General features: G+C 35.5%; 3 protein-coding genes across 6 annotated transcripts in view; 2 read left to right on the top strand and 1 right to left on the bottom strand.

Annotated features, from left to right (window-relative positions):
• The first annotated feature begins 11 nt into the window (after window positions 1–11).
• On the top strand, window positions 12–9854 carry polk (polymerase (DNA directed) kappa). 2 transcript variants are annotated; one of them, XM_051893440.1, is made up of 14 exons: window positions 12–773; window positions 2920–3039; window positions 3515–3667; window positions 3746–3877; window positions 3952–4096; window positions 4867–5064; window positions 5416–5540; window positions 5624–5790; window positions 5928–5960; window positions 6117–6213; window positions 6646–6817; window positions 7323–8378; window positions 8505–8556; window positions 9175–9854. In XM_051893440.1, exons 1-14 carry the CDS (start codon window positions 630–632, stop codon window positions 9275–9277), a joined length of 2697 nt encoding a protein of 898 aa, XP_051749400.1. In that variant the 5' UTR covers window positions 12–629; the 3' UTR covers window positions 9278–9854. The 2 variants fall into 2 exon arrangements, with proteins under 2 accessions (XP_051749400.1, XP_051749401.1); XM_051893441.1 differs by lacking the exon at window positions 2920–3039.
• Window positions 9855–10117: 263 nt separating this feature from the next.
• ankdd1b (ankyrin repeat and death domain containing 1B) lies at window positions 10118–21658 on the top strand. Of its 2 annotated transcripts, XM_051893443.1 has the most exons (15): window positions 10148–11185; window positions 12794–12894; window positions 13034–13132; window positions 13209–13307; window positions 14867–14971; window positions 15872–15976; window positions 16263–16361; window positions 16479–16577; window positions 16724–16822; window positions 18012–18110; window positions 18203–18301; window positions 18406–18513; window positions 18883–19084; window positions 21221–21352; window positions 21559–21658. In XM_051893443.1, exons 1-15 carry the CDS (start codon window positions 10909–10911, stop codon window positions 21612–21614), a joined length of 1779 nt encoding a protein of 592 aa, XP_051749403.1. In that variant the 5' UTR covers window positions 10148–10908; the 3' UTR covers window positions 21615–21658. The 2 variants fall into 2 exon arrangements, with proteins under 2 accessions (XP_051749404.1, XP_051749403.1); XM_051893444.1 differs by lacking the exons at window positions 18406–18513; window positions 18883–19084; window positions 21221–21352; window positions 21559–21658 and having other exon boundaries at window positions 10118–11185; window positions 18012–18115.
• Window positions 21648–25705, bottom strand: part of poc5 (POC5 centriolar protein homolog (Chlamydomonas)) — a 703663-nt gene continuing 699605 nt past the window's right edge. For both annotated transcript variants that reach the window (XM_051893452.1, XM_051893454.1), the window contains 6 exons: window positions 23928–24107; window positions 23629–23794; window positions 23129–23277; window positions 22700–22816; window positions 22361–22537; window positions 21648–22259 (listed from right to left, as the gene is read on the bottom strand). In XM_051893452.1, the coding sequence (XP_051749412.1) occupies window positions 22113–22259; window positions 22361–22537; window positions 22700–22816; window positions 23129–23277; window positions 23629–23794; window positions 23928–24107 (936 nt within the window). In that variant the 3' untranslated portion in view covers window positions 21648–22112. The remainder of the gene's footprint in view (window positions 22260–22360; window positions 22538–22699; window positions 22817–23128; window positions 23278–23628; window positions 23795–23927; window positions 24108–25705) is intronic.

Raw genomic sequence — 25705 nt, 5'->3', positions numbered from 1 at the left:
TTAGATATTCGCTCATAATAAACAAGATGTCACACATATATAGCATTTAAAACACACAAATGACATAATAACCTTCTTTAGATGATCACTCTTGTCAGCATGTATGCTAGTGAGATATAGACCTTGTAACACACCTTCGTGTTTTAATCGATCCTGGTGATAATTTAACTAATGCAATTTGAAAAACAGTTGGCATAAACCGTAATCCCGAATGATAATTTATGTTCATATTCCAGTACAGCAGGTGGCGATAAAGACGTTCATGCTGATGTGTTCTTCTTCGAGAACAAGACTTTCAAAAATGGGGGCTATGGCAAGTAACGCTTTTATATCGTTCTTGATTTTTATTTTTAATTTGACAACAATAAATCCGTAAATCATTGGCTAGTGTATGTTTCTTCAGCTATAGATGTGTGAGACAAGCAAGTAACTTTAAAATACGTTCAGTGATATCTATTTTTTTAATATTCATCCAACCAACTAGCACAAAAAAATCATTATTTTGCCTCCTATCCGAATAATTGTAGACGTTTTGCATCCATGGCAGGTCGCTTACTGGGTCGCAGGTTTTAGTTTGGTGAATTAAAGAATCCAAGGAAGTAAATCGCGTGAAAGTGAAAGTAGCAGGAATGGAGGATCACCAGGGTGCTGCGAGTGTGAGCAGCAGCTCTGGGGCTGATCTTCTCTCCAGGATCGCTCTCAATGATAACAAGGCTGGCATGGAGGGGCTGGACAGAGACAAGATCAACAAAATCATTCTGGAAACCTCCAAGGTCTGCACAGCTATTTATTTACTTAAGTCTATTATGTGTACTTGACAAATAACATGGACACTGAGCTTTTTTTAACCACCCCAAAATAATAATAATAATATTTAAGTTTATGAATATGAATGGGTAATGTTTGGCTTATATCAGGGGTTTTGATCATCATAATCATCGTCGGATTGATCCCGTCCCCATACTAACATTTTGTCTTTTTTCTACTCTGAGAATTGATACTATAAATATGTCTAAAATATTATTTTAAAAATTTAAATTTCTATCAATTTACATTATTACTCTACTCAATATAGTGCTGTAAGATTTATTAAGTAATTTACTCATTTATTTACGTATTCATTTAAATAAAAAAAATCAAATAATTTTTTTTAAATTAAATTTTAATTAATCAATTTTAATCTTTTTTTTTTTTTTTACATGATTGATTGGAGGTTTCTTCTTTTCCACAAACCTCCCAATGCCTTGTGGCCCCCTAGGGGTCCCTTTAAAGGGGACCTATTATGCCCCATTTTATAAGATGTAAAATATGTCTCTGCTGTCCCCAGAGTGTTTATGTGAAGTTTTAGCTCAAAATACCCCATAGATAATTTTTTATAGCATGTTAAAATTGCCACTTTTTGTGGTTGATCAAAAACGCATCGTTTCAGTGTTTGCCCTTTAAATGCAAAAGAGCTGCTGCTCTCGGCCTAAGAGGGCGCTTCACAAGCTGATTCTCTGGTCTCGAGTCAGTCAGGACGCACTATAATGTCAGAAACTGCGAGCTGCATGGAGATAGAACAGGTATAGGTTAGTTTAATTAAAGTTATAATAATGTCTTCTTGTTTTTATCCACTATATTACTATAAGCCTGTTGTACCGTCCGAATGATGGCCAAAACTTTACAGATGAGTTAAATGTTTATTGTACTTCACATAAAATAAGAATTTTCACTCTAGAAAATCACTGTAAGAGCTTAAAGGGATAGTTCACTCAAAAATGAAAATTTGATGTTTATCTGCTTACCCCCAGGGCATCCAAGATGTAGGTGACTTTGTTTCTTCAGTAGAACACAAATGATGATTTTTAAGTCCAACCGTTGCAGTCTGTCAGTCTTGGATGCATGTCAATGCATGCATTGACATGCATCCCATTGACATGCATGTCAATGCATGTCAATGGGAACTCAATCTATAAGAGTCAAAAAAACATGCACAGACAAATCTAAATTAAACCCTACGGCTCGTGACGACACATTGATGTCCTAAGACACAAAACGATCGGTTTGTGCGAGAAACTGAACAGTATTTATATCATTTTTTACCTCTAATACAACACTATGTCCAACTGCCTTGCACATGACATCCAGTGCGTGAGGTGTGTACGCGCTCTGGCATAGTTTAAAGGATTAGTCCACTTTCAAATAAAATTTTCCTGATAATTTACTCACCCCCATGTCATCCAAGATGTTCATGTCTTTCTTTCTTCGGTCGAAAAGAAATTAAGGTTTTTGATGAAAACATTCCAGGATTATTCTCCTTATAGTGGACTTCAATGGTCTCCAAACGGTTGAAGGTCAAAATTACAGTTTTAGTGCAGCTTCAAAGGGCTTCAAACAATACTAGACAAGGAATAAGGGTCTTATCTAGCAAAACGATCGGTCATTTTCTAAAAAAAAAAAAATACAAACACAAATGATCGCATTGCACGTGCTTCCGCTTTCCGTATTCTTCAAAAAGCTTACGCTGAATGTCCTACACCTTCCCTGTTCAACTTACGGAACGAATGCGGCGCCAGTTCCGTTTTTTCCATAAGTAGAATAGGCTTGTTCAGAGACACTGCTTATGATTTATGGGGATTAAAAAAAAAAGGAGTGGTTGGATTTTTATCATTATAGGGTGGTTGTGTACACACACTGCCAACACACATTTATGTCCAAACACCATGCAAAAGTGAATTTTGCATAATAGGTCCCCTTTAATAGTCCACTGTATGTATAATCATTATAAATTTAATTAAAATTCTTTTAAATAAAATGTAATTAATTAAATGTTTGAATACTTTTATATGAAATATGGAAAATCACAGTGCAGGACAGTGTTAACATTGACACATTTATAATGCAGTTTAAAAAAAATGAATTTGTTCTTTGGAATGACAGGGATCTAAATTTTATGAGAATGAACTTAAGAGGGAGCGGCAGGTGAATCAGCGCATTGAAAAGATGATGGAGCAAAAGGCAAGAATCACTAAAGAACAGATGAAGCAAGCACAAGCAGAGGTAATCAACTCTGTAATGATTGTCATAAATGTTATGGTTGGACTCCCCACCATGTGGACAATTTCACCCTGAATTTTATTATGCGACTGAAGCAATCCTTTTATATTATGTGACTGAAATGTGACTCACTATCATATTGAAAATAGTATGCATTATTTAAGTAAGTCATTATTTAAAATCATTGTCTCTGGACAGGATGATTATTAATATATTATATCTTATTAATGTTTTACGCAGTTCGTTGTAGGAACATTGTGAATTATGTGCATCGCATTATTTCATTGTGTTTTATTGTCACAATGCAATAAATATTAATGGTCCTAAAATAAGCTATATTGTCTGCAAAATATAAACTGGAGTGAAACATGAACTGGACATATTTTTGTGAGCTTTACCCAAGATAAACAATGAAATACTTTATTTTTAGGACCCTTTTTTGTCACCTGTTCAGTATCTAAGAGTTTTCGCACCATAGGTAGACAAACTAACAAGTGAACTGGAGAGGGGTCGAGAGCTTGGACGTGTGATAGTTCACGTAGACATGGACGCGTTCTATGCTGCTGTAGAAATGAGAGACTGCCCGGAGCTGAAGGACAAACCGATGGCAGTGGGATCCATGAGCATGCTGGTGAGAACCTGAAACAAAACTCATGGAACATCATCACGCATCCACAGTGTTGACATTTTAAGTCTTTATCATTTCCAGTCAACCTCCAATTACCACGCCAGGAGGTTTGGTGTCCGTGCTGCAATGCCAGGGTTCATTGCGAAGAAACTCTGTCCAAACCTAATTATCATGCCCACCAACTTTGACAAATACAGAGCAGTGAGTGCCCAGGTATGTTATATGTTAGTCTAACATTCAATACTCATGGCTGCTGTCGATTCCTCATGCTTGGGTCTGTCTTAAAGGTACGGGAGATATTTTCAGAATATGACCCTCATTTTATGCCTATGAGTCTGGACGAGGCTTATCTGGACATCACTGAGCATCTGGAGCAGCGGAAGCACTGGCCCGAGACCATGCGAACACATCACATGTGTGATGCCAAGACAGGTGTGTTACTGAAATCTACTGACTAGTGCAGCGGTTTTCAAACTGGAAGTGATGTGGAAGTGATCTTATAGTACTATAAGAAGTAGAAAAAAGTAATTAAACACAATATAAATATTTTCCAAATAATATTTTACACACATTTATACTTTAAATAAATATCTGGTCCCACTTTATATTAAGTGTCTTTAACTACTATGTATCAATTAAATACTATGTATTTAAATTAATCATTTGATTCAATAAACTTATTGTATATGTTTTTTACATTGTACTTGTATTTAAAAAGTACCTGCATGTAATTACAGTTGTAATAAATTTCTTTGATTACATCTATAAATACACTGTTTACCCTTCCCTTTCACCTTAACCCATCATTAAACCTACCTATACCACCAAATCTGTCCCTAATCTTACCCGTATCCTACCTCAATAGCAGCAAAAGTGTTTTGCAACACAACATGAACACAGTAAGCCCATTGTATCTAACATTTTTTTTATGTAAGTAAGTAGTAATTAAAGACTACTAATAAAAAGTGTGACCAAATATGTAATTAAATAATTTTTCACAGTATATATTAGGTCCATTTTTTTAATTCTCTAAATCACAAGGATGATCATATTTGGAAGTCCTTGGCATCTAAAAGATCAAAAACCTAGTCTAGTGGACTTTAAAAAGAGGTCCACTTTTGTACTTTGTGAAAGATTTAATTATGAAAGTCTGTCTTTTATTATGAGCAGTTATATTAACATGATGTTTGTTAATAAAAAAGAAAGTGATGCAGGAAGGTTTGCGGGTACTTCGGAGACAGATGGACTGTCTCCTGTGCTGTTTGAGGACAGTCCCTGCTCCTCACCCTCTCTGTCAGGAGCTGAAGGGAAAGCAGAGGTGTTTGGGACAACTGCAGAGGAGGCTGTGAGGGAGATGCGCTTCCGTATTGAGCAGAAAACCTCCCTTACTGCCAGTGCAGGTGAGGGAGCGGAAATTTTTATGTTTTTTACCCTTAAAGGTACAATATGTAAGATTTTTGCATTCAAATATCCAAAAACCACTAGAACAGTGTTATATATTTTGTTGACTTGTGTACTTGCATTATCCCAAATGTTTACAACGTTTAAATCCAGAGAAATCTGCAATTTTAACCAGTGAAAACGGCTTTGATTCCACACTCCCATCACTGCGTCAAGCAACAGCTTTGTTATTGTTTTGAATAAGCAACCTCTATCAGTGAAACTTACATACTGTACCTTTAACTTGCAAACATAAGTATATCCACTATTTATACTGTATGTAAGTAATGTCAGATTATTCTCTGTTGTAGGTATTGCTCCAAACACGATGCTTGCAAAAGTATGCAGTGACAAGAACAAGCCCAATGGCCAATACCGAATTTCTCCTGAGAGACAAGTTGTGATGGAGTTTATGAAGGATCTTCCAGTCAGAAAGGTTCGTCTGACTCTTTTATCCCTGGCTGTTTTATAGCTCATTGCTCATTGACGTGGTTTAATATTATTGTTTGTTTATTGCAGGTGTCTGGTGTTGGAAAGGTTACTGAGAAGATGCTGGCTGCTTTGGGTATTGTCAGCTGTGCTCAACTTGGCCAGCAGATGGCGTTACTTTCCCTGCTTTTTTCAGAAACCTCTTGGCATCATTTCCTTCACATATCTTTGGGTTTGGGCTCCACTCATATTGAGAGGTGTGCAGTGTTATTATATGTTACAGTGTCAAACATATTTGAGTAATATCAGTAAACTACATGGGGAACTGTTTTGTTGGATACAGAATAAGATTACTATTCTAATGTTTCATGGACGATCTGGTCTTTTATTTCAGGGACTCAGAAAGAAAAAGCATGAGCACTGAGAGGTAATCTGCTCAACTTTTTTTTTTAATTTATTTTTTTTTATAACAGTCTTCAGCACATGCATCAGATCCAAACATTTCTGTAAACTTGAAATCAACATTCTTTTTCCTCCTACCCTTATTTAATTTGTGTCATTTTTATGTATTTTTTTCTTTTAGGACATTTGGGGAGATGAGTGATGCAGAAGAGCAATATTCCCTGTGCAGGGAGCTCTGTCATGACCTAGCACAGGACCTACAGCGGGAGGGCCTCAAGGTACATGTGTTTCGCCTCCTTGTCAGGCTAAGATTAAAGTAAAAGTAGCTTCTCTCAGTTTTATACAGAGTCTCATATATAACCAGTGATAACGTGCATGTCACTGTGAATATTAAGATGGTTTGAGGTTTATTTTATTTGTTAATTCATTCATTCATTTCGTCTAAGATGTTTTGTTGTAAATATCAGCATCATTACCATGAGTACTACCATGTACTTGTGCAGATATATATTTATTGCGTATTTGTGTAGTTGGGGAAACATCTGTTCAATTGTTTTACTTCCCTTTGTTGCTGGATGTAGTAGAAAATAATTTGTGTAAAAACTATTTAAAATAGTTCAGGAAATGTCATATAGACTCGAAATATACAATTAGTAAGTGCTTAAATATTTGTCTAACATGCATTAACATGGAATTTATTTGTGTTATAGGGGAAAACTGTTACTTTAAAATTAAAGAATGTCAAATTTGAAGTCAAGACCAGAGCGTTTACACTGCAGTATGCTGTCTGCACTGAGGAGGACATATTTGCTGCTGCCAAAGACCTTCTCAAAGTTGAGATTGACAGTGTCAGCCCTCAGCCACTAAAGCTGAGGCTCATGGGTATATATTACACATGCTGAATTTTCAGCAGTCATTACTCCAGTCTTCAGTGTCACATGATCCTTCAGAAATCATTGTAATATGCTGATTTGGTGCTCAAGAAACATTTCTTATTATTTCTAACCCATTTTTTATGGAGGTTTATAAGGATATTTGAAATAAAAAAAAAAATTTTGTAACATAAATGTCTTTACTGTCACTTTTGATCAATTGAATTTAAATTGAAAAAAAAAAAAAAATCTTAATGACCCCAAATTTCTGAACGATAGTGTAATGATTGTTTTATCTAAAGTTTATTGTATTATGTGCAATATATGCTTATTTTTTCCTTAAAGCTTGTGAAATCTAAAAAAATAATCATTGCTTTATTTGACATAAATGAAGAATCTGACAATACAATGATACATTTTTTTTTTAATCTGAAGCTACTATGTGTATTTGTTTCAGATAGTAAAATTCTGTTTATGAAATTCTCATGCTAATGAAGAAGTGTGATTTTCAACAGGCGTTCGAGTGTCTGGCTTTATCAGCGTTGAAGATAAAAAGCCTCTTCAGAGGAGTATAATGGGGTTCCTGCAGAAAGGTGGATCTGATCCAGGCAATTTCACGCAGTGTCCTGGATCTGCGCTCAAAGCAGAAGAAGGCACTGATAGTGCCAGTTTCCTAAAGCCGCAGTCCACTGAGATGAAAGTACCTTCTGTGTCTGAGCAAATACCCAAATCTACAGAACCTAAGCAGCAGTCCTTTTTTCAAAGAGCACAGTCAAAACGACTTCAGCAGCAGCAGGAACAGATGTCTGTCATCGCTGGTACAGACACAACAAACAGTAGTGCTGACGCAGCTGCTTCAAATCTGCCAACAACAAACCCTCAATCAGACACAACATCAACAAGCAAAACAAGTTTGTCAAATACAAACTCAGGGACAGATGCAACAGAATACATAAACAAACATGCAACTTTAAAGCCATCGTTTAAAATCTCAACCCAGGTGCTGCAGTTTCTCACCTGCCCCGTGTGCAACAGAGAGATGAAGGATGTAAACCTCACAGCCTTCAACCACCATATTGATGAATGTCTGAAGGGGAGTGCAGTGGATAATGAACACACAGATTCGGATGCTGCTGAGCAAAAGGAAGAGCTAAACAGTGATCCACCTGCATCAAGCCATGACCCAAATGGAGAGAAGCCGTCCACTAGCATCTCTTTGCCAGTGGTGGAAACTGATGATGGAAATGATTTCACGACTCCATTTTTTAGTCACAGGACAAAAATAAATGGAAAGCGTTCAGTTGTTCCTAACAAGAAGAGGCCTTTTTCTGAATCTAGTTCTAAAGCCTCACACACAACACACAATCCTGAGGCTGTCACAGAGTTGTCATCTGACTTCAAAGGCTCTTCTTTGACGTGTCCCGTGTGCAGTCAGCTGCAGAGCACCGGTGACCTCGCTCTCTTCAACCGGCATGTGGATATGTGTCTCAACCAGGAAGTTCTGCTGGAGTTTAGAGGGTCTCATCCTCCTGTGGGTCATTCAGATGCGCCTGCACTCAAGAGCGTAAGAGGTCGGTCAAAAACAAATGTAGAAGAATGAAAGAAATCATATTTGGAAATAACAATGATACCATGACAAGTATAAGGCAAGTCAAGGAAAATGATTATAATACACTTGCTGTTTTTGTCTTTTGCAGGCCTATTGGGGGACCAGGGAAGAGTTTCTAAAGTGAGAGAAAAGAGCAAAAGGTATTTAACTGTGTAAAAGGTGATAATACTAATACTATATTGTAAGAACAGCATTTGAATGTACATACCGTTTAAAGGTTCGGGTCAGTAAGGTTTTTTTTTTTTATTGTTATTATTATAACTTTTATTCAGCAAGGATGCATTAAATTTATAAAAAGTGACAGTAAAAACATTTGTATAATGTTGAAAGATTTCTGTTTCAAATAAGTGTCTTGATCTTTCCATCCATCAGAGGATCCTGAAAATTATAACAGTTTCCACAAAAGTAAATATATAATATTAACAGTATAAACTGTTTGGTACATTGATGATAAGAAATGATTGTTGAGCACCAAATCAGCATATTAGAATGATTTCTGAAGGATCATGTGACACTGAAAACTGGAGTAATGATGCTGAAAATTCAGCCTTGTCATAGCAGGAATAAATTACCTTTAAAAATAGAAAACGGTTCTCTTAAATTGTAATATTTCACAATATTACTGTTTACTGTAATTTTGAGCATAAGAGACTTCTTTCATTAACATTAAAAAATCTTACCGACCCCAAAGTCTTAAACGCTAATGTATCTTATTATTGTTTCTCATGATTTTTATGTATTCTCCATTTTAACTACAGGCAAGGATCATCTCCTCTTCCTCCCCCAAAGAAAACCAAAGTGTTGGGCACAAAACACACAATTGACAAGTTCTTCAAAGGCAACACCAGACAAAACGTCTAATTCTGTTACAAATCCAAAATGATCATTTCCTTTAATTTATGAAGAAAAGACATGATAATCCTTGAGGACTTTGCTGGATTCACTTCAGGGAATATGTTGAAGGAACAAGTAAGAAATATGCAAACAGGTATTTAATAAGATGGCATTTGAAAAGAGATGGTGCTGGAAACATCATATACTCTGACACAAAGCTGAAGATCTATTTGGATATTTTTTTGTATTTATAGAAATGTGTATTTGTGTGGTGGAAAAATGCTTCATATTTATACTTACGCACTTTCCTCTTTCTATATTTATGTAAATCATTGATGTTAATTCTACATTAATATATGAGTGATGGATGGCTCAATTATTTTTTTAAATAATTTTATTGTTTGCATAAACGCAAATGAGCATTTAATTTTGTATGGGCATGCAAAGCACTTTATAGACCATGATACATGATTTACCATTTAAATAACAAATATATACAGAAGTATCATAATTGTATACATGCAGAATTGTAATTGTAAAAGTATCATCTAATTTGCACCTAAAATTAATGTTTAAGAAATTAAAAATTATCCTCTTAATCTCATACAGTGGTGTTTTGTGTTTTAAAGGATGGAAGTATATCAGGGTGTTTTTAGTTTGGAAACCATTTAAACCGCTTTATCCTCATTGTGTATTCAACATTTCTCTTCCCAAATGAAAAAAATGTTATTTATTGTAAAGAAGTAATCTACTATTCAAAAGTTTAGGGTCTGTACAATTTATTAAATGTTTTTGAAAGAAATCTCACCAAGGCTGCATTTATTTGATTAAAAATACAGTATAAAAAATAAATAAAAAAAGTGTAATATTAGTGCACATTTAAAAGAGCTGTTTTCTATTTGAAGTTTTCAGTGTCTCATGATCCTTCAGAAATCATTCTAATATGCTGATGTGATGCTCATAAGGGTCGATTTTTTTTTTAAAATTGAGCTCATCTGAAGGCTGAATAAATAAGCTTTCCATTGATGTATGGTTTGTTAGAATAGGACAATATTTGGTCAAGATACAACTATTTGACAATCTGGAATCTGAGGGCACAAAAAATCTAAATATTGAGAAAATCGCCTTTAAAGTTGTCCAAATGAAGTCCTTAGCAATGCATATCCACTCACAAAAATACATTTTTGATATATTTACGGTAAGAAATTTACAAAATATCTTAATGGAACATGTTCTTTACTTAATATCCTAATGATTTTTGGCATAAAAGAATAATCGATCATTTTAACCAATACAATGTATTGTTGGCTAATACTACAAATACACCCATGTGAATTATGACTGGTTTGTGGTCCAGGGTCACATTGCTTATTTTCAATGTTGGAAACCACATTTTTTTCAGGATTCTTTGATGAATAAAGTTCAAACCAACATCATTTATTTTAAATAGAAATCTTTTGTAACAGTGTAAATGTATTCACTGTCACTTTTGATAAAAGTATTGATTTCTTTAAAAAAAAAAAAAAAAAGTCTGACTCTTTAAACTTTTGAACAGTAGTGTATATGCATAATAACCTTATAACTTAATTCCCTATAGCTTCACATAACACAATCAGTGCTTGAAGCCATTTAACTGTATGTACTTTGGGTGAGAGTGCATGTCTTTGGGCGTGAGCTCTCAATGCAAACAAAACCATCCAGCTCATGTATTTTACAGAACACAAGTCTCCGAGGCAAAGAGCTTGTGCAACCACTACAATACCATGGAGAGGAGAGCTCAAACACTAAAAGAATACATATTGAAGCAGCCTGTTTGGAAGAAGGAGAACCTTAATCCCAAAACATGGTTAAAATCAGACCACGTCAAGGGTTTCGCTGAATTTATTCTGCCAAAGGACATTGGTGAAGATGGTGGTTATGACAGCAAGGAGATGTGTGAGTATAGACCTTCCTGCTTTACTGTGCTAATGATATTTCTTGTTTTACAGTTGTGATGATTCCTCTGTACTATTAGCTGATAAAATTTCCCATTTAAATGTTAATAATTATCAAGAAAAGTGAGAAACAAGTTGTATTTGCTCCATATGGCCTAAATTTCCTGAATTACGAGTTGTGTATTCATAAGACAGGTAAAGATTGATGTCAGTCTGCCATATTATCAACTTAAAGAAATGTTCTGGGTATAGTACAAGTTCAACACAATCAACAGCATTTGTGGCATAATGTTGATTACTACAATTTCTACTTTTCTTTCTAGTTCTTTAAAAAATAAAAAATAAAATCCAGGTTACAGTGAGGGACTTACAATGAAAGTGAATACGGCAAATCTGTAATGCTCACTGTTTCAATAGTATAACACTTATATTAAATCCTTAATATTTTGTTATTATCATTTACATCTGAATAATTTTCAAATTGTCATAAATCAGCATCTCAAGAAAATGTTATGGGGTTTCTAATCAAAATATGACTTTCTGTTACAAAACAGAACATTGATTTTACACACGTCCACTGTAGAGGACAACAGGACTTAAATCATGATTATACGGCATTTTGGGAGACACAAGTGAATAGCGAAAAAAATTATGTATCAATATTTCTATTAATTATTAGATATTATTATGAAAATGTTGCCAATTATTACTCCCATTATTACACTTCTTTTTTCATTACATGTTGCCCCAAGAACATATTAATATGCAAATTAGATACAGTGTATAGATGCATTGTATTGAATGGAAAAACCCATGTATGGCTATTTTACCCACATATTGCATAAAGTAAAATGGTATATCAATTAACTCCATTATATGTTTCAATTATTAAAAATTGTGAATTAAAAAAGAATTCCATTGTTTTTGCCTATATATGTCATGTCATGTCATTTCATGTCATTTTATTTTTTAAACAACTTAATCCTGGTGTCCACTACAGAGGACATAGCATAACATATGAATAAAATATAATTTTTCAAAAATGTTATTTTTTTAATTTGTTTCTTATGCTCTAAACAATATAATGATGTGAAAAAATACTAAATTCAAAAAACTTTTTTTCTGGGTCTCAGGAGGATATTGAACCTGGAATATTCTCGAATGTTGGAATCGGATTAGAATTTCAGTACACCGTATCACACAAATGTTATTCCAGAAATAACTTAACTGTGTGTATAGTGCCTGTCTGACACAGCGTTCATCTATCACACTTGACAACTTGTCTTCCAGTTGTCCTTAAAGTGAACGCCTAAAACTCAAACTGTACTCAGTGATATTTACACATCTCTGTGTACACCAAATAGAATAGTAGTTTATACTTTAATAGTTTACTTGTTGTTCCTGTTGTCACTCCTAATACAAAGCTGCTCTAACAAAAGTACCAGGTAATGCCATTGTACTCCAATGTAAATACCATGTAAATATCATGTTGAACCAATATAATTATGATAATCATGTCATCTAATACATCACTCTACCATGGTGCTGCCACAATACTTCTCGTGAAATACTAGTCAATGCTATTGAACTGGTGATTTGACCTATACAGTGCTGGAGGTTGAGAAAGACTTCATAGAAGCAGCAAAGAGAAATGACGTGGAGGGCATGAAACTTCGAGAGAGAGGCGTTAATGTCAATGCCAAGAATGTGGTATGTCAATAAACTACTCTTTGCTAACTTACTCATATTTGCAATGCATGTTTAAGAGGAGAATTTTTGTAGTAGCAAGTACAGATATGTTTGTTCACCATCTCTGAGATGTTCTTATGAATCCTGTGTCTCCTGTTAGCACGGTCGGACTGCTCTTCATTATGCTGTGGCCCTCAGAAATGTGGAAGCTGTTGATGTGCTCCTTCGAAGGAGAGCCAAACTAGATTTACAAGATAAGGTATGTTTGCCCAAACATTAATGATTTACCCTGTTTCCCTTAAGATCGGTATGGCACTCATACTGTGTTTCTGCAGCATGGACTGACTGCTGTTCACTTAGCAGCATGGTTTGGAAGTTTGGAAATCCTTAAGTTACTTGTGCAAGGTGGAGCTGACCAAAGCATTGAAAATACGGTGAGGTGTTTGCTTACTGTGAGTGATTAATTTCATTGATTTATCAGTTACATTACATGCGTTGTTTTACAGTTGCTGTTACATTTCTATCTAAATATGCATGTGTGTGCATATATATATATATATATATATATACATATATACACACAACCGTTCATTCTGGTTCTTGAATCTGATTGGCTGTGAGCCTTTTCCAGCCATGGATATTCTACCATTATCACCACAGGAGCCGTTTCACCATTTATATCACTCTGATTGCAGCATTTCTCACAGTGAGCACCCCACCATAATTTAAAAGTGATGATACGTTTTGAGCAATGTTGCTGGGCACTTGCTTGGGCACTTTCCCATTGAGAATGGGCAACAAATTTCAATCTAAAGTATCCAGATAGAAATTTGTTGCCCATTCTCAATAGGAAAGTGCCCAAGCAATATTGCGGCAATACTGCCCAGCAACATTGCTCCGTGTATCATCACCTACAAGTACTACTGTTGTTGTGTCACGCAGTCACGGAATGTAGTTTTAAGAATTTTTTAAGCCGAAAATGTAGTTATTTAGACCTCAAATACGCGACATATTTAAACAGTGGCAATTTGACAGTTTGTTTAGACATTTTCGGAGATGTGAGCTCCAGGCTGCCAGTGGCCATTGAGTGCTCATGTACCTGCCGAGAACAGCTTTATCTCGAGCAGTCCTTCGGGAACTTTCAGCGCTATGTTTATATATAAGTCACATATTTGAGGTCTAAATAACTACATTCTCGCCTAAAACATTCTTAAAACTACATTCCGTGACACAGCAATGGTAGCATTTATAAAATTATAATGGGTTTGCTCCTCTGCCATGACAATCACTGTGAGAAATGCTGCAAACGGAGTAACACAAACGGTGAAACTGGAAAAACCTCTCAGCCAATCAGATTCGAGGACCAGAAGTTACTGTTGTATAAAGAGTGATATCGCACAGCTAAGTATTAAAAATTAATTAAGTATTAGAAAAATAATACACACCCGAGGTGTTAATGCGGCCACGGCGTGAAATAATTCAACTGCCCATCGTCAATTATTCTTACATTATCAACACCAATAACACAGAATTTAAATTTTCTGATCTGGATTTTTCTCAAAATAATTTATCATTTAGAAACTCATGACCACACTTGACCTTTAACATATCTTATGTCTTTATATTGCTGTAACACAACTGGCATTAAAATGAGTAACTATTGCATTTATGTGAATTAAATTAACAATTAATTTATTAAATAAATTAATATTAATTTTTTTTAAATAGATTTTACAACATTTTTTTTTTTTTTTTTTTTTTTGCCACTTTTATATTTTACCTTTTTATTAGCTAGAAAATTGTCTCTACACAGCAAGACTTAAATACTGTAAATATTAAGTGTTTTAAACCATATTTGATTTCCATTGGAATTGTGTACTTTGCAAATGTCTTCTAAAAGTGAGAGACAACATTTGTCACTGCAATATAGCTTACTCATAATGGTGAACATTTAGGACATTTTAGAGCTTAATCTAAATCATTGTGTGTTTAGGAGGGTCTGAACATAATGCACTGCGCTGCCATGAACAATCACACTGATATTGTAGAGTACATTGTTGATGACCTGCAAATGGGAGAACTTGACAAAGAAGAACAAGTAAGGAAACAGCAGCTCATCTTATATTGAAGGGTTAGTTCACCCAAAAATGAAAATAATGTAATTAATTACTCACCCTCATGTCGTTCTACACTCGTAAGGCCTTCATTCATCTTCGGAACACAAATTAAGATATTTTGATTAAATCCGATGGCTCAGTGACGCCTGCATAGCCAGCAATGACACTTCCTCTCTCAAGATCCATAGAGGTACTAAAAACATATTTAAATCAGTTCATGTGAGTTCAGTGGTTCTACCTTAATATTATAAAGCGACGAGAATACTTTTTGTGTGCCAAAAAAACAAAACGCCTTTTCAACAATATAGTGATGGGCGATTTCAAAACACTGCTTCGGAGCTTTACGAATCGAATCAGTGACTCGGAGCGCCAAAGTCACATGATTTCAGCAGTTTAGACGTTTGATAGGAGATGCGAATCACTGATTCGATTCGCAAAGCTCCGAAGCAGTGTTTTGAAATCGCCCATCATATTGTTGAAAAGTCGTTATTTAGTTTTTTTGGCACACAAAAAGTATTTCGTCGCTTTATAATATTAAGGTAGAACCACTGAACTCACATGAACTTTTTTAAATATGTTTTTAGTACCTTTATGGATCTTGAGAGAGGAAGTGTCATTGCTGGCAATGCAGGCCTCACGGAGCCATCGGATTTAATCAAAATATCTTAATTTGTGTTCCTAAGAAGAACTAAGGTCGTACGGGTGTAGAACGACATTAGGGTGAGTAATAAATTACATTATTTTCATTTTTGGGTGAACTAACCCTTTAAAAACAACAATAATAAGAATTTAAAAAGTTAGATAATGTAAATATAATGTCCACATTAATAGAGACTTTCAAAACACTCAAATATAAAGTACATATGTTGTTTTTCTGTCAGTATGGTAACAGGCCTTTTGCCCTGGCCGCAGCACACGGATGTGTTCGCATGCTACAGATGCTGATGGAGGAACCTTACAACATGGCCACCATGGAGGAAAATAAGGTTAATTTATTGAATCCTTCAGTTTATAGATGTTTTTTTTAATACACAAAAAGTGCATGTTGTAGCTGTAATCATTTTTGGTCACACTTTATATAAGGTGTTTTTAACTACTATGTACTTACATCTGTGTTCATGTATTATTGCAAAGCACTATTGCTGCTTTTGAGATGGGATACGGGTTAGGGACAGGTTTGATGGTATGGTTAGGTGTAAGGGTGGGTTAAGAGGTAAGGAAAGGGTGACCTGATTTCGACTGTAATTCTCACCTCCTTTTTCTGGTTGACAGGTTGGAGACACACCTCTGCATTTGGCAGCAAAGCACGGTCAACATGAAGCGCTGCAGCTACTTCTAGACAACTTTGATATTCGCGATGAGGTCAACCAGGTAATAATCTGTCCTTTTATAATGTAAAAAACATTTTAGGCATTTAGGCTTTATCAGCTCTTGCTCCAGATTGCATGAGTGACACACACATTGATTTGATTCATTTGCTGTGTTTAGGCGGGGCAGACCGCTCTGTATCTGGCTGCAGATGAAGCTCATGAGGACTGTGTTCAAGCCCTGCTGGAGGCACAATGTGACCCAAACATCTTAACCTTAGTATGTACTGGGGTGATGATTTTAAACGCTCCTTTTGATAGCTACCACTGGATAATAATGACATTCTCTTCCATCAGTGAGAATGGTTTAACTATGAAATATTCAGCATTGTTTCTTAAAGAATGGTTACCTGTGATGATTTTCAGAGCAGAAGCAGCCCTCTGCATCCAGTCTGTGAGAGGGGCCATTTTCCAATTGTAAAACTGCTCATTAATAGTGGAGCCCAAATAAACTCTCAGGACCAGGTGAGAAATATCATTTCACTTTTCTTTTTTTTCTGCTGAAATTTTGATGCTATTCACAGTAATGTATTCAGCATTAATTGTAATGCTACATGAGAATCTTTAAAATGTTTAATAAACATTATGCCATTAAAGTATCTAGCTGAAGAGATCTGCTTTCATCAATTGATCAGTATATTTTAGTAAAAAGGATTTAATTTAATTCAGATAGCTATAATGTACACTATTGTTAAAAGAAATTGGGGTCAAAAAGTTTTTTTTTTTTAAAGAAATTAATATTAATATTCAGCAAGGATGCATCAGATTTATCAAAAGTGATAGTAAGACATTTTATAATGTTACAAAAGATTTCTAATTCAAATAAATTGTTCTTTTGAATTTTCTATTCATCAAAGAATCCTTAAAAAATAGTTTTTAGCATTGATAATAAGAAATGTTTCTTGAACACCAAATCAGCATATTAGAATGATTTCTGAAGGATCATGTGACTGAAGACTGGAGTATATAATGCTGAAAATTCAGCATGTCAATTAATGTTTATTTATAAACTGATGTTTAACTTAAAATGTTAAAAATGCATATGAACATTAACCAAGAATAATGAATGCTGTAAATGTATTGTTTGTTTTATGTTAGCTAATTCAATTACTAATATTAGCAGTGTGTGTGTGTGTATATATATATATATATATAATGTATTATTCAGGCACCTTGAACATTTCATTCATTAATACAGTTTATTCACTATAGTTTAAAAAAATGGTAATAAAATATGACAAGATCTCAAGAGTTAAACTGTGTCAGAAAAAAATAATCTTAATTATGTCAGAAAACACTTAAGCAAAACATGGTCAGGTCAAAGTGTCTGAATAATTTTTGGTTCCAAATTTTTATCAATTTTACTGGTAGTCCACTGTATGAAGAACTTTGGGGTATAATATGTCACAGTTTACTTTATTTTGCTATCCTCACTTACATAAAGGAACTGTAGTGTCCTGCACCCACTAGTAAAAATATATCAAAAATATAAAAAATGTCTGAATAATTTTTGGTTTGACTGTATATATAAATTTAACATGCACCTTATATTTCCTTCATGCCAAGATCTAATATTCCATATTAGGAATAAATAAACTAATGCTAGATTAAACCATCAAGATTGATTGATTGATTGATTGATTGATTGTTTCAGCATATGCACACTCCATTCCATCTAGCGGTGAAGAACTGTCATATTCCAGTAATCCACACCTTGCTTGAGGCTGGCTGTGATCCAAACGTAACAGATCATGTGCGGTATCTATTCATCCTTCATTTGTGAAAAGATATTTGTCTTTGCATTCATGTGTTTCAGTATTTTTTTTATTCATTCAACACACTCAGATGGGACAAACTGCACTCCATATCGCCGCTGAGATGGGGAAGGTGGATGTGGTCGAGATGATTCTGAAAGCCGGGGTGGATCTGGAGATTAAGGACAGGGTGACAGACCGTGTCTGACATATTACAGTGCCTGATAAAGGTTTAAAAATGTGGTAGAGAAATTTAGGAGAAGTTATTTGTGTATTTTTTATTTTCCTTTACAGCAAAATAAAACAGCTCTTGGAGTGGCAGCGAGGGGGAATATGGTAATAATTGTGGACATGATAATCAAAGCTGAGAGATATTTCAGATGGAAGAGCAATTATCAAATGGTGGGTATTCAGATTTCCAATTTGGTCAAAGCAAAGCATGAAATAAATGGTATTTTGTTGTAAAAGAGTAGGAAGAACATTTTCCACCCACCAAATGTCACGTGCTGCTATAACCTCAGCCACTCTCCATTAAACCCAGTGCAGGAAGTGTAATGCAATATTAAAACATGTATAATTCCATTCAGAAAGGTCACCACAGCGCATTTATTTGCACAAGGATTGCATATGTCAAAAGTGATCATTCTTAACAACAGCGAACATGGACTAATAATATTCAGTGTGCTGTATATACCTGTGCTAATTTCAGCACCTGGCTTCTGGCGAATCTGGCCTTTCTCAGAGCTTGATGTTATTTGATTACCCTTTCAGACTAATACAGATGCTATTGAGAGCCTTCACACCGAATCACCGTTGACGTTTAAATTAGATCACTCCCCTGACATGAAGCCGCTGCGTGATATAATATGGGAGCTCGCATACAAACACCTCAAGCGCAATGACTGGAAGAAGTTGGCAGAGCACTGGGAGTTCACAGAGGATCAGGTGGCTGCCATCGAGGAGCAGTGGACAGGTCAGAACGAGATGCTTTACGATCAGATCTTCTATATAATCTTAACTTTATGTTCAGAAGAACCTCAAAATAAACCCCTAACAGGGAGTTCAGCAGCACCAACGGACTTCTTATATCAACAACTGATGTAGGAGGCTAATAATTTTACTCTAAAATGAACATTACTACAGTGTTGGGGGTAACGCATTACAAGTAACACAAGTTACGTAATCAGATTACTTTTTCAAGTAACACGTAAAGTAATGCATTGCTTTTAAATTTACAAAAAAATGAGTTACTTTTTCAAATGCAAAGTAATGCAAGATACTTTTTCCCATTGTAGTTCTATACTAAATGTGAGCATGCATTTACTCATCTAACTTAAATTCCATATTTCTCAAAATGGATAAAAACAGCCAAATGCAAATTCAGAATAGTACGCAAACCTGCAATAATTAAATATGTTAAATACAAACATACATTATGCATTTAATCTAACTTTATTAAAGGGTTAGTTCACCCAAAATGAAAATTATGTCATTCCACACCCGTAAGACCTTTGGAACACAAATTAAGATATTTTTGAAGAAATCTAACAGCATTCTGTCCCTCCATAGACAGCCTTCACAACTAGAACTATGACGCTTCAAAAAGTTCATAGAGATCTGTGTATGTTCGCTGATCAATGTTTATATGCGAGTAAAAGCCTAAATTCAATCTGTTCATCATATAAAGCAATCGAGTCTCTTCAGAAAATTTGAACTAAACCACTCAATTCATATGGATTAGTTTTACGATCTCTTTATGAACTTTTTGAAGCGTCAATGTTCTAGTTGTGAAGGCTGTCTATGGAGGGACAGAATGCTGTTAGATTTCATTTCTTCATTGTGTCATCTTTCTACAAAAGATCTTCAATTGTGTTCCAATGATAAATGAAATTCTTACAGGTTTGGAATGACATAAGGGTGAGTAATTAATGACAAAATTTTCATTTTTTGGGTGAACTAACACTTTAACCAATGTCTTTGCTTCTGACCTCTGATGATCCAGTTCAACCAACCTTTTAGTGTGAAAGGGCCTTTACATTTGCCAAAAAAAAAAAAAACGCATTACTTTACGTAAAAAGTAACTAATGCAATTATTAGGGAGTAACACAATTTTGTAATGCATTACTTTTAAAAGTAACTTTTCTCAACACTGACAACTTTTTTTGAAAGAAACTAATATTTTTATTCAGCAAGGATGCAATAAATTGATCAAAAGGGACCGGAAGGTTATTTATGTTACAAAATATTTCAGTTTCAAATAAATAATTTCTTGAACTTTATGTTTCTGGAAAAAAAAAAAAAAAAAATCATGATTTCAGAGGGAAAAAAACTGTTTTCAATATTGATATTGAGAAATATATATATATATATATATATTTTTTTTTTTTTTTTTTTTTTTTTTTTTTGAGCAGCAAATCAGCCAACGGTATCTCACGACCAATTCATTCGTATTTTACGAGATGGCTAATTCGTACGAATTCATACGATTTGCCTAAACCCCAGTGACGGGTAGGTTTAGGGGTAGGTCATTCATACGAATTCATACGAACTTGGCAACTCGTAAAATATGTACGATTTAGCAAAAGTCATATGAATTCGTACAAGCGAGGTCGTACGAATTCATACGAATTAGCCATTTCATAAAATACGGACAAATTGGCATGAGATCAGGTTGAATCAGCATATTAGAATGATTTCTGAAGGATCATGTGACACAGAAGACTGGAGTAATGCTGCTGAAAATTCAGCTTTGCCATCACAGGATAAATTACATTTTAAAATATATTAAAATAGAAAAGTTACTTTAGTTTACTTTGTAATATTTCACAATATTTCTGTTTTAACTGAATTTTCAAATCAAATAAATGCAGCCTTGGTGAGCATAAGAGACTTTTAAAAACATTCAAAAATTGTACCAACCCCAAACTTCTGAACAGTAGTGTAATTATTTTTTACTAAAATTAAAAATTGATTATAATGCATATACTTATTTAATTACTATTTTATATTCTTAATTCCACTGGAAGAAAGCTAATCTCAGATTTATTAAACATAAATCTATAAAACAGAGATAAACCTGAATCAGAGACTCCCCTTATGTTGTATCTAGGTCCTAACAGTTTCCAAGAGCATGGGAACCGGATGCTTCTGATCTGGCTTCATGGAATCATGATAGAAGGGAGCAGCCCAGCCAAATGCCTGTATGAGGGGCTGCTTTCTGTTGGGATTACAAAGATTGCTGGTAAGATGTTTTTACTCTTCTTTACAGTATGCTGTTATCTTTGTTTTTAATGTCCTGAAGGACGCATCAATAATATAATAGTTTTTGTGACATCTTTTAGACAGTACATTTATTAGAGAATGCATTTTACAGTCCTTTATAATGTCCCTTACAATAAAATTAGCAGGAAGGACATCTCATTATATACATTTTTGTCTCATCTCCAGAAAAAATAAGAATGGAGAGAACAAACACTGATACCAGGAAATGCACAGTTTCATGAATCCAAGCTGCTACAGAGAAATAAAAGATGCAATGAACTAAAAACCGTGCTTTATTTCCTAATTGACACGCATGGAGATCCAGCAGTTAAAACCTGTGAATTAAGATACAGTACTAACTAATACAGAAGCTTACTGATCTGAAACAATCAGGAAACTGTTGCAGATTTTGATCATGGCTTTGTAAAACATTATAAAGTAAATGGTGACACTCATACAAACAATTTTAATAAATAAAAGAAACCACATCATGTAATAAATAATGTTTCTTCAATTAAAAGTGTTCATTTAGCAAATTTAGTATATAAACAACTAACCTTCATTTCCACCATGTTATGATAAAAATTAAATTTTGTACTAAAAATTAACCTAATCTAAACCTGACAAATTTTGATGACAAATTAAATACTTTTAAGTTACAGTATCCAGACTCAAGACCTGACTCATAAATGAGCAAGTGTGTGTGTGTGTGTGTGTGTGTGTGTGTGTGTGTGTGTGTGTTAGTCCACAACTTTGATGGAGTGGATGTGAAAGGTGGAGGAGGAGGGGCCTCTAGGCTGACTGGAGGAGCTCTTGCTGCTGGAGACAGTCTGACTCTGAAGAGCGGAGCGAGGAAACTTGGCTGCTGTTGCCTGGCCAACAGTGAGCTGTATATGGAGGGGGAAAGGGGAAAATGGAATGAGCACTACTGTATTTGATGTTCTGATATCATGTGTATTTAGACATTTGTAGGGATGTTCCTTTATACCTGAGTGACAGGGTGGTGTCTTTCTACTACAACTGAACTCATGGGAGGAGCCACACCCATGACATGCAGGGCTGTAGGGGGGCGGCCCGTCCGGTTATGCTCTGCCCGGCCTGTCAAACGAGCAGTTACTGTCTTAGAGGCTTTCTGTTTGCCAGCTGTTACTATCCGTGCGTTCATCTAAAGAAGAGAACAAGCAATAGCAAGTAGTTTTCAGAACATTCACACAATATGTGAATGTATAAATGTATGAAATGTTATCAAACGTTTTGAAAAGCAGCTTAGAAACAGGTTTAGCAGGCTGATATAAAATATTCATAAATATGCTTGCATTGGCAGTACCTGTCTGAAGGAGTTCGAACTGCCCCCTGGTGGAATGGTAGAGTTTACCACTGTGGTTGAGAGAAGAGTTTCTGCTCTTGGGCCTGTGATTGAGCTAGACTGAGAGAGTAACTGTTCCTGAAAAGAGAGCAATAAATAAAAAATGATTAAATTGTCATGTAAAAGTTATGAAATAAAACAAACAAAAAAATCAAATTTAAAATTTTGGTCCTTAATCTGATTAAACAGCAAATGTCATAAAAACATTGAAAAGAAAACAATACAATACAATCTCAGACTGATGCTCCAACAAGCTTGATGTTGAAATGAAGAGCATCTCATACATATGTATGTCAATATGAAAACATTGCACAAAACATGACAGCTGGTTTCAAGGAATCGTTACAATCTTGTCCACAAGATTCAAAAAGTGTTTGTTGTATGACTTACCCCCTCTACATCCTCTGTATTGATGTGGGAGGGGCCCGGCTGTACTGGACTCTCCATGACAATTGGACTGAGCCGTGCAGACGAGACAGTACGTGGAGGGTGATTAGCCATTGAGCTGCTGCTTGGCTCGTCCCCTGAAGGTGGAGCATCTACACGCATACATAAAAATGAAGGCTGAACTGATTATACTGCTTTAGGTTTGATCTTTGACACATTTAAAGCCCTCCTTTAATTTAAATTATTCTTTCAGATTCAATTTCATTCTTTTAATATCAAAAGTCTCAAATTTTCTCTGACTCTCACTGCCTCAAAATGAATAAGGGTGTGGCTACATTAGTGAAATTTTTACATTCAAAACTAATTTTTTTGTACAGTGGAAATATCTGAATATGTCTTAACTTCAATTATGTAACCAATCAAACATCTTAAACTGCAACATCATGCCTTCATTAATGTGATCATTACCACTTTAATTGAGCTAAATCTCTCTATTGTCTTACCACGGTCCAGTCTACCCGCTTCTCCAGTGTTAAACATACTAAGGGCCTCGATGTTGAGCGCACAGACCCCACGCATGAAAGCTTTCTTCATAGAGTCCTCATAGTGCTCTCGCTCCGTGTGCAGCCTGTGGATCTCAGCTTGAGCTTTCTGGAGCTCATCTACATGCTGACAAACACAATGTTAAACGTTCAAATTATGTCTACATCGAGTAACTTACTAAACATGGAATCACTAACACCTAAAAGAAAAAAATAAAATAATACACTTTCACTAAAATTTAGGTATGGGTTTCACTCACCTGTGCCATCTTGGCCTCATAGTCTGTAGAGAGCTGCATACAGACGTCCTCTGCTCTGGCACAACATGCTCTCTCCACACGCTCCCGCCACCTGTTCTGGATGAGCGAGTGCCAGCCTGCCCATACCTTTCTCTTGAGCTGCAAATGATAGTGCTGCTCGGCCAGTTTGCCCCCCTGCGCCTGGAACACAGAGAAAAACATTTGATAAGATTTAAATAAGGTTTGTTTTTGGTGCTCAAGATGTATTTCTTATTATTATTAATGTTAAAAACAGTTGTGATGCTCAATATTTACTTAAGTTTACTTTTTCTTGGGCAAAAAAAAAAAAAAAACACACAAACAAACAATGGGGAACAAATAAAAGGGTATTTTTACAATTTATCTGAAAACTTTGCATGATGGTGCATTCATGCCGAAAATGTCAATATAAAGTCACTGCTGTTGTTTTGGCCTCAGTACATCTTTAAAGGGACAGTTCACCCAAAAATAAAAAATAAAAAACATTCTGTCATCATTTACTCACCCTCATGTTATTCCAGACCCATAAGGCTTAAACCTAAATTAAGTGTTCATCATATAATGCTGGGGACACACCACAAGATAATCGGGCTGATTTTGGGCGATTTCTCCCTTCCGACAACCCTAGGTAAAGTCCCAATTATCTTGATGGTTCTACAGATTATCTTATCAGATTTTCCTGTGGTGTGAGGCGTGTTAAGAGTGACTGATTCTGCTCAGAAGAACGTCGGAGGCGCCCCGATCGCGAATTGTAAATATTCACATCAGAAATCCTGACGTGTGGGGGGAACCCCGAGGACAAACGCGCACAGACAGAAGCATAACAAACGTCATGGCGCAGCAAAAAGTTAAATGGATTTAGACAGCAGAGATGGAGGATCAGCTTGTCGATCTGTGGCAACAGCATGAACGTGTCCTGTAAAACATACCAAACACTATCAACGCAATTTCTTCCTAGCTATCGTCCGTCATGTTTATTCTGAAGTCTCAAGAGATTTTGCGAGATTTCCCATGTTCACAGTCGGGACTCTGGTTGAAAATCTGTTCTTGTGTGGTGTGCTGTCTTTGTCACATCACAGCACACCACACGCTATAGAAGCAAAACGGTTAAATCTAGGATTTTTTTTGTCCTCATGTTTGTGGTCTCTCACATTTTGAAAATCTTGCACTTTTTTAAAAATCTTTTAGTGTGTACCCAGCATAAAACGATTATATCTCTTCACAAGACTTGGATTAAACCACTGGATTCATATGGATTCATTTTACGATGCCTTTATAACCTTTTTGGATCTTGTCATTTTTGGTTACCTGGACTTTCAAATGAGGGACATTAAAATGATCTTAAAGGCACAATATGTAGTTTTTTGCCACTAGAGGTCGCCTATTCAAAACGAAGGTGTAACTTGATGATGCCGAGATTGAGTGCGGATTCATGGGAGATGTCGTCTTCACCTCACAGCCGGTGGAAAAGAATCCGACGGGACTCGGGCAGAAATCATGTTCATGGATGAGATTATTAACGTTACTGTAGCGTGAAGCAGAGCAGGGCCGAGTGCTGTGGAAGCAGAAACGAGGCCGCTGGAGCGATTGCTAATGAGAGACGAGCGTGACACATGTCTTGGGAGCAGCAGAACTTTTATTATGCCACAGTCGCCGCTTCCGCTTCTTTTGGTCAAGCGTATGTGGGGTAAAGCAGTGCTCTTTATCATATTAGATAGATTTAAGTGTGTTAAAAATTGTTATAACATTACTCTGTGCGT

The sequence above is a fragment of the Ctenopharyngodon idella genome, chromosome 5, assembly GCF_019924925.1.
Source record: "Ctenopharyngodon idella isolate HZGC_01 chromosome 5, HZGC01, whole genome shotgun sequence".
In the NCBI taxonomy this organism is placed as follows: domain Eukaryota; kingdom Metazoa; phylum Chordata; class Actinopteri; order Cypriniformes; family Xenocyprididae; genus Ctenopharyngodon; species Ctenopharyngodon idella.
The sequence above is the reverse complement of the archived record's forward strand: the minus strand, read 5'-3'. Positions and strand labels throughout refer to the sequence as shown.

Excerpts from the sequence above, each read along its gene's own strand:
- polk (XM_051893440.1), top strand. The coding sequence starts at position 630 with ATGGAGGATCACCAGGGTGCTGCGAGTGTGAGCAGCAGCTCTGGGGCT. Across the intron at positions 5,791-5,927 it reads GGCTCCACTCATATTGAGAG|GGACTCAGAAAGAAAAAGCA; the intron begins GTGTGCAGTGTT and ends CTTTTATTTCAG. Across the intron at positions 8,379-8,504 it reads TGCACTCAAGAGCGTAAGAG|GCCTATTGGGGGACCAGGGA; the intron begins GTCGGTCAAAAA and ends TGTCTTTTGCAG.
- ankdd1b (XM_051893443.1), top strand. The coding sequence starts at position 10,909 with ATGTCTTTGGGCGTGAGCTCTCAATGCAAACAAAACCATCCAGCTCAT. Across the intron at positions 11,186-12,793 it reads TTATGACAGCAAGGAGATGT|TGCTGGAGGTTGAGAAAGAC; the intron begins GTGAGTATAGAC and ends TGACCTATACAG. Across the intron at positions 13,133-13,208 it reads AACTAGATTTACAAGATAAG|CATGGACTGACTGCTGTTCA; the intron begins GTATGTTTGCCC and ends GTGTTTCTGCAG.